Here is a 9,131-nt window from a genome sequence, read left to right on the forward strand (position 1 = left end):
GGAATATGGCTAGCTCCAGCTGCCGTTCTAGTGCTGTGAGGTAGCGATGTCTTGGGTGTGCTCGTACGTCTGCTCAAGAGTCTTTTCAGGGGTGAGTTTTATGGTCCTTGACGGCAACATTCTGGCGGTGGAAGTGGTTTCAGTTGAAAAATGATTCTCCCCCTGCTACGACCATGCTTCACCGGGCGGCGTGATAGAGCCATAATTATGTTTCCTCTGCAGGTTCGATGCAACTGCTCTTGCGCAATTTAGGTTTGTGTACTCGTACGTGGAAGCGCTCTTTCAGAGATGTTGAGTTTGTGTAGACGGTCAAAAAGCGCCATTGCACACGAAGTAGGAAACTGTTAGCTCGTAAGGGTGTGTGATTTATCCCACACACACAAAATATTATGTGCAGGATGTACTTTGGACCTGCACACTTCAAGGCAAAACATCGTCTGCAGAGCGCTTGTGTCAGTACTGTATTAAAAAAAATACTTTAAACATGCACTCAGGACAAAACAATCGTCTGTGATGTATATTTTTTATTTAATAAAAAAGAAGTGGTGCTGCCGCTCTTCAGGAATGATCCTAACGGCTCGACGGCCGGATGGAAATGGCAGCACCCGGAAGCAATGCCTCCACTACGTCTCTTTGGCCGGAGTTGCATCTGGTTGTTGCACCGTCGTCGGTGCCGCTAGGTGAGACTGCAAGTGCCACTGGATCCGGCTACCGCACATCTTCCACTGGACCGGGACAAAGGTTGCAGCAGTGTCACATCGGCACATCCATCAGGATGGAGGTTGTTGGATGAAAAAACTACGCCCACGCATTGCAACGGGGCATACACAATAAATCTCCTCCTTTTTTCTTTCATCGATTAGTCTTATAAAGTTTAACGACACATGCAATCAGCCCGGTGATTTTCGTTGTCATAGCGCTCTTTTTGCCCACTGAGGTTGTGCTCTCTTTCATCCTATCCCTCTCACTATTCACGCCATTCAGCATCCTCGCCGATCTGGGGCACTATGCTAATTGTGGCCACTGTGGTCAAGGATATCATCCAGTCATCTACTTCAAGGGCTCTTGCCTGACACTGTAGGCGTCCATGTCCGAATAAACCAAGTTCCAGTCAGTACTCCTCCAAGCCATCAATTGTGTCACCATTGTCTATGTCGGCTTCAACATCTGTAGCTATCTTGGGTGCCCCTAGCATATGATTAGAACTGTAGTATGTAACCGCCCGTTCCCATTTCGAGAGAGAGGCAAAAGTTAGGCGACGGTTTCCTCCTTGTGATCTATGGTGAGTCGACGGCCTCAACCTCCGTTTACTGCTTCGATGGCTAGAGGAGGGGAGTGGGCTCCCGTTCTTTTCCTGGTTATACACAAGGTTTAGGGATAGGTCATCGAGTGGAAGCGCCGTTGGGGTGAGGGTAGCATCGCGTCGAATAGTGTGGCCTCATCTTTTTTCCCTTACAAACCAGATGCTCTCTACTGCGACATCAAGGATCCGATGATCTTCTGTGCTCTTCGTTCGTTCAGAGTGTCAAGCTTTGTGTGCATGTGTGTTTCTGTTGCCTGCAGTGGCAGTGCTTGTAGGGGGTATTTGGTGTTCTTGGTACAAGGATGGAGGTCTGCTGGCACTAGATTCGACTTTCTTCCTTGACATCATTGGTGGTGAGCAGTGGATCCAAATCCCATCCAATGTGCCACATCGTCAACCTCCTGTTCTGCAGACCCGGTCATCGGCTCTTGACGCCTCTATGGCTATGGCGTTGGCCTGGATCATTGGATTGTAAAATATTGCCTCTTCTTCCGTGAATCTCACGACGACGCCGGCGGGTGACTAGATTTTTTCATAGTTGTTTGAAGGCGGCTCTAAGGACGCAAAAAGGACAAAAAAATATGAATGTTGGCCACAAATTGATTAATTGTTGTCACCTAATCTCCAAATTTTAAACAGGACAAGCTCCAACTCCAATACCGTGCTCGGCGATGCGGTACTAAAGTAGACCACAAGCTACTCATATTTTGCTGTTATCATTGTATCTGGTGCCTGTGGAGGCCTAATGGTCTGGGCGGAATGGAACAAAAAAATCGTTACCTTCTGGCGTATACAACACACCAACAGAGAGAAATCGCTAACATGCAGCTCAGACAACACACACGTAGAGAAACCGCTAAGTTTAGAACCACATTCGCTATTATGAGAATAGGACACATAAATAAGTTTATAAAACACGGCTGGTTTGGATCAAACTTGACAGTGCAAAAAAACGTGATGGACCAAAAAAATTGAAGAAATGCACTTTGCTTTATTATTAGATATAGAAATAGATTATGGATGTACCATTTCTTGGCTGATTTAATTGTTGTTGATTCTCCCTTTATCCACAAAAGCATTCACGATTCTGAATTTGTTTAGCATTAGAGCTTAAGATATTGAAATTAAGTAACAATATTAATTTATAGAACTTGTTGGTTCCCTAATATTTGCTGAATTTCGCGGCCTTCTAGAATTACACCAAATTCCATTGTTTTCCATAATATATCTTATTGTTTTTCATTTTTAAATTTCTGAATACTTTGTAGTTTTACAAGAACGTAGTTATGGATTTCCTATTTTTTACATTTTAATGTTCTTAATTAATTTTTTTACTAGTTCTGGCAGCTAGGCTGCCATGTTTGTGAAATAGCTGCCCCATCATCGTCAGCATCATCCTCAAAGTTGATTTCAATATAAAGCAACCAAAACATATACAAGGCATCAGACCATCAGTAAATCAAACAACTGTGTAATTATCAGCTCAGTCATTCTCTGCCTGTGTACATGATAAGTCTCTTGGTCGATTGGTCGATAAGCAACCAAACCTCAAAGAGCAGCAGACGGGGAAGTGAAAAAGGAAAGAAAAAGGCTCCCGGGAGACAGCCGGCGACCTACTCAATAGGATACTATGTACTCGAAGCAGTTGAGGCCGTCGAACTCGGGCGCGAACCGGGCTGGCCTGGCCTCCCGCTTCCTCTCCGGCCGTGGGCTCCGCTCGACCTTGTCCTCCTGTTGCTTCTTCTCCGTCGCCTGCTTCCCTCCACGGCTCCGCCAGGACAGCCGCGAGGCATACCCAGCCCCAGCGATATCTGCCGGCGACGAGCTGAGGATGGAGAAAGCCAGGATCTTGTCCATGATCGATCAGCCGAGCTGCCGGCCGGCCTCAACACAGTTTCGTGGCAAACTTTGTTTGTGCTGTGTAGCAAATGAATCTTGTTTCGGCTGTTCCTCTGTTCCTCTATCTTGACTTTGTCTCTGAACTCTGGTTTGGATGTCCTTTCCCACACTCACCGACTGGTGATATATATACTCGTACGGGGGATAGGTAGGGGGAGGCAGGCAAAAGGGGGTCGTTGAAGGAGCCGTGACGCGGCAGGGTGGAAAGTCCACGGACGCAGACGGGGGACGCCGACCCTGACCGGCGCACGGCAGGAAGCAAAGAACGACATGCGAGAGTTTGACCGGACCCATTGTTTACGGAGTGGGATAGGTGGCGTGATGCGACCCGGCCGGCACCACACCGTCCTGCAAGCGCCGCGGTGCCCGGGATGGGTCGCGATCGTTCCAACAAAAGAAAATGAGCAGGTGCGTGCTACGTCGGCGATGAGTAGTGTTTAGGATTTGTTTATGGTGGAAGGATATGAACTGGCTGGGTGAGGCGACACTTGGAACTCAGCTGGGGAGCAGGTGCCCTGTCCGGGATGGTTGGGTGGCGTAGCGTCGGCTGCTCGGGAGTTCGGCGTGACACATGCCGGTGTTGTATAAGGCCAACTCCACCGTCCGATCTTAAACGCACGTCCGTTCTGCCTGGATTCTGTCCATTTGGGTAGAGCAATGGGTTTGTGTCCGGGCCGTTTCTCGGATTCGGTGGCCGTGCGCCCAACGCGTGGACGCATCCCGGCCGCATCCTGTTCACGTACATTTTTCTGCAAGCCTTTAATTTTTTTTCATCATTCACTTCTGGTACATGAAAATACATCACAAATTTTGACTAAAAAAGCAAGACCAAAGAAAACAAGAACGAAAGAATACATTTTAGAAGATATCCAACTTCCATAACTGCTCCTGTAAGTTGGATTAGTGCCTTATCGATGCATTCATTGTTTATCTGCGGAGGAGGCTCAATCTTGCGTGCTTCTTTTTTCTTCGAGTCTAAAGAAGTAGAGGTTGCTTCCTCGCATCTAGTCTCGTGTCTAGACTCTAATCTAGCAACAAGTGCACTAGTCTCATCTCTAGCCTCTATCGTAGCTAAAAGTGCACGAACATCTACTAAATTGCGCTTTATCAATATATCGATGTACTCTTCTTCCCAATACCAAAACTTGCATCCATGCTACACAATAAAATTTTAACTTAGCACAACTAGTCAAATCTAAGAGCACAAACCGAAGCTAAAAAGAGCACATACCCCATCGTTTAAGCACTTGATGAACACCCATCCGCGATGTTCCGGCGTTGTAGACATGCGGCGCACGACCTTTTTTGGGCAGTGGTCGCACTTAATGAGTCGCAACGATGCACCGACGAGCTTTTGGGCTAGCACCGGGCCCGGCCGACCGCCATTGGTGTATCTGCCGGCAGACCACCGACAGTGTAGATCCGAGCGGCTAGAGCAGGAGCCACTGCCTACATGCGGCCTTACGGCCCTGCCAGGGCCATCCGGCCCGGTGCCCGACCAGTCCATGGCGTGGCGCTGCCTTCCACTGCCTGGCGAGCTCAAGAACGACCGGATCCGCCCCAAATCCTGCCGGCGGGTGCGCAGATCAGGTGGCCGTGGTTGGGTAGCTCGGGGGCGCCGAGGGGAAAGGGCTGGGCGAGCGCGCGTCCGAACTGCACAGCTGCAATGGCAGCGGCGGCGAGGAAAAAGTGGGGAAGAGTGGAGGGTGTGCGGCCGGAGGGGGTGCGGATAAAAAAAGGCGTCCCTGTGCCACCGACGGACGGGTCAGGGAAGGACATGCGTAGATGCCCCGCCCGTCCGCGTGTTGTCTGTTCACCAAAAAACGGCGCAAACTTGGGTCAGGAATGGGTCGAAAGCGGACAGAAAACGAACAAAAGTCCGTTTGCTACCGCGCGCTGGACCGTCTGGTTCGTTCGTTTTATTGATGGGGTCCGGCCGGCCGCGATGGTCAACTATCCGTTTCCGTAGTACGACTTCTATATCCCTCAAAACAAAGAGGTCACTGTCGCTCACGAGGGCACTGAAGATCGGAGGCGTGTATCCGCAGAGGCACGTGGTCAGACGGTCGAACAGGGCAGATCTGAGGACACGTCGTGTTACCATTGGCCGTCGAACCATCGAAGCCGAACCATGCAGAGCCAGGTGCCGTTGCCGCTGTTGACCTGGCCGGCGGCTCCTCTGCTCAAGTCTACCGGCGTGCAGTACACCTGGCATGTACCGTCGTTCTTATCCACAGGACTGCAGCATTTTGCTCCGTGTCTTGCACGTCACATATAAATTATACTGGATATCCATTTGTTGGTTAATTTAAATCTTGTTGCCTCCACTTTTGATCCACACTTTTTTTAACACAAGAGACGTAGACAGTTATACATACACACATAAAATCGCTCGAGACTGAGCCCGCACATCCTCTTTAGATTGACGAACTCGTTATATACATCTTCATAGTCGACGAGAACATCTTCTCCAAGTGAATGCATAGCGCCGAAAGGCCTAAAATAAATTCTGAAAAATACGAGCCCTAATGTTAAGTCTAGTATTTGAACTCTGATGGGTGAGGGATACCACTGTTCTCCTAACCATCCAATCATAGGTTGGTTCGCTTTTGGTCCAGACATTGACGCTGTATTCACTTGTTAAGCACTAGAGCGTATCACGTATGTTATTTCGCTTTCCAAATTGATTTTGTATAATGAACAAATAATGGTCTTACTTTGATTATTGTCGATAACAAGAAGAAGAAAAATATTCTGGGTCCTGCAGCAAGTAACTTCTCTCTAATATGAAATTGGCTCGTCCTTCGATTATAAATGGTAAAGCTAGAAGGAAAAAAAAAAGGCAATGCTATTTCTCTACAAACTCAACTAGTGCTATGAAAAAGTGGAAAATGGATTAAAATATTCAAACATACAAATCAAACATGGAAATGTATTTTTAATCAAACAGTACACAAAAAAATATTTTAAAAAGATTTACAACCGAATGAAAATAACAAGTAAAATTGAAAGAATATTTATTGGAAAGCATTGGAATTAGAAGAAATAAACTTTATCAAATTTCTTTGTTCTCTAACGTGTGATGAATTTTGCAGCCTTCTAGATTTTTAACAACCATTGTTTTTCATAATATTTTTTGTTTTATAAATTCCTAAAATATTGAATAGTTTTACAAGAACATAGTATGCAGGGTTTTGCTAAAATTATTATTTTTGTTTGTGTCTATTTCTTCGGCAAGCTGGGCTGCCACGTTTGCGAAATAGCTACCTCCGTGATCATCAAAATTGCTTTCGGTAGAGCAAGGAGCAATCTCGATAGTTATAAATTTAAGGTACCAAAAAACTCAAGACTGCAGGTGAGAGACCAAACTTACGCTTGGCTGGCAAAGCCATTAAGAAACAAAGTTAGTGCATGCACTGATGATGTTGACCTTAACTCATTTTCCAAGACAACCAGGGCCATCAGGTGACTGTCAATCTCATCGGCCATTCAATAGTTGTCCAGCTATTACCAAGGAGTCCACATTAGTGTAAGTATAATAAAGTAACGTACCGCATTAGTGTAAGTATAATAAAGTAACGTACGCTGACTATAAAAAATGCCACATGAGATTTATATCTAGTTGGAGGAAAGTGGAGAGGAGACAGAAGTGAAGTGAGCTACAAACTTACAGCCGGTTGCAGCACGAGCTCAAACACCGTTTGTGAGAGAACAGGTTGGGCCATATATTAATGATATAGCACACTAGTGTGACTAACTATTATATGAGTGGGCTATTAGAGCATCTCTAGCCATTCTGCCCCCCAGGGCGCCGAAAAAGAGCGGCCTGGAGGCGAATCGGCGCTAGATTGGCCCTGGGGCGACCTAGCTCCCAGCCACGCCCCCAGGCGCTGCCCCCAGCCGCGGCAACACTAGTAGAAAACGGGGCTTTCGTTCGGGCCTGGCCAGCCCATTAGTCCCGGCTTTTATATGAACCGGGACCAATGGGTGCATTCGTCCCGGTTTGTGAGTCCAGGTGGTCGGCCGGGGCCTCGTGGGCTTTGGTCCCGGTTCGGCTGGAACCTTTTGTCCCGGTTCTAGGCACGAACCGGGACCAATGGGCCTCGCTCCTGGCCCACAACCATTGGTCCCGGTTCCAGCCACGAACCGGGACAAATGAGTTGCCTATATATATAGCCCATCGCCGGCGAGCAGAGCAATCCACACTGCTCTGTTTTTTGCTGGCCGGCGAGGGGAGGGCATTTGGGTGCTCTAGCTCACCTCCTATGCACATGAGTTGTTCGATGAAATGTCCGAGCTACACTAGTTAATATTACTTCTCTCGAAACTCGACCTCCGAGCTCCGTTTTCCCCGAGATTTTTCTAGGTTTAGCGGTCCGTCACGTCCCGTCCCCGTCTTCACGCCGTCGATCGCCCGCGCCGATCTCGTCGCCGGCACCACCGTGGTGAGCCTCTTGCTCTTATCTTCTTTCTGAAAGAAAAAAATTCTTACTTCAGATAGATACTTGTCTAATTTTCTTACTTTTATTATTCCTTGTTATTATATAGTGTGATGGTTCTGGTATCCGCCCCCGTCGGCCCCCGTCCTGTCTATGATTCGGATGTGGTATATATTATCTTTTTATAACTATTTGGTTCAGTTATTGTTTATCACAATTATGCCGACCAACGTGACATAGATTTTATTTATGTAGGAGGTGGTTGAACCTGAAATTCCAACCGACCCTATTGTCGAGAGGTTAAATTTAGTTGAAGAAGAAAACAACTACTTGAAGGAAAAAATTAAAAAAAATTGTGGAGGAGAAGATGATATTGGAGTTGCATGTTGCGGATGTCGTCAATGATCACAAGATCAAGATGGATGCAATGCGGTTGAAGATTAGAAAGATTAGAAAATATGCCATTCATACCGAGGCTTGCTATCATTATGTCGTTGGGTCAATTGTTACCTTAGTTGTGATTATGATCGCAGTTGTTGTTGCATTGAAAGGTTTTACATAGTTTCAATGTATGGTTTAACTAGATGCTCTGGAGATCTATATGTTGTTCAATTTGAACTATGTATGTACTTTGGTTTTCATGTGATGATGAACTACTATTAATTTGGTCACTTATCTATCCATGTTCATTTATAGTGCTTTTCAATTTCAGGGTCTTATAGCCGAAAAAAATCAGTAAATGCATGAAAAATATCAAACGAAGTCAGAAAGGGTTGAAAATTGATGATGTGGCTTTGTGCATTTTGAGCACAGAAAAACTATGGAGTTCAAATAAGTTCAAAAAAATAAAATCCCTTTATAACAGACGAGTTTCCATATGAAACCCTGATACTTCGAAAGAGATTGTCCGTTTTGTACACGAAGTGCATCCAGTTTTTGCCGTAAGCCTCTCTACTTTCTTGCACATGCTATGTGGGTGAAATGATGATACGATGCCAACTTTCAACCTTTTCAGAGTTCATTTGCAGTGTTTTTCTATTTCAGGGTCTTATAGCTGGAAAAAATCAGTAAATGCATGAAAAATATCAAATGAAGTCAGAAAGGGTCTAAAATTGATGATGTGGCTTTGCATGGTGCATTTTGAACTTAGAAAAACTATGGAGTTCAAATAAGTTCAAAAAAATGAATTCCCTTTGTAACAGATGAGTTTCCGTATGAAACCCTGATACTTCGAACGAGATTGTCCGTTTTGTACACGAAGTGCATCCAGTTTTTGCCGTAAGTCTCTCTACTTTCTTGCACATGCTATGTGGGTGAAATGATGATACCATGCCAACTTTCAACCTTTTCAGAGTTCATTTGTAGTGCTTTTCAATTTCAGGGTCTTATAGCTCAAAAAAATCAGTAAATGCACGAAAAATATCAAATGAAGTAAGAAAGGGTTGAAAATTGATGATGTGGCTTTGAATGGTGCATTTTGAACACAGAAA

The 9,131-nt window shown here is 45.7% G+C and overlaps 1 protein-coding gene across 1 annotated transcript; it reads right to left on the reverse strand.

Moving 5' to 3' along the window:
- Positions 1 to 2,758: 2,758 nt before the first annotated feature.
- LOC123169809 (uncharacterized) lies at positions 2,759 to 3,285 on the reverse strand. The gene has a single exon (XM_044587681.1). The coding sequence runs from the start codon at positions 3,158 to 3,160 to the stop codon at positions 2,921 to 2,923; it is 240 nt and encodes a 79-aa protein (XP_044443616.1). The 5' UTR covers positions 3,161 to 3,285; the 3' UTR covers positions 2,759 to 2,920.
- Positions 3,286 to 9,131: the final 5,846 nt, after the last annotated feature.

The sequence above is a fragment of the Triticum aestivum genome, chromosome 7D, assembly GCF_018294505.1.
Source record: "Triticum aestivum cultivar Chinese Spring chromosome 7D, IWGSC CS RefSeq v2.1, whole genome shotgun sequence".
In the NCBI taxonomy this organism is placed as follows: Eukaryota; Viridiplantae; Streptophyta; class Magnoliopsida; order Poales; family Poaceae; genus Triticum; species Triticum aestivum.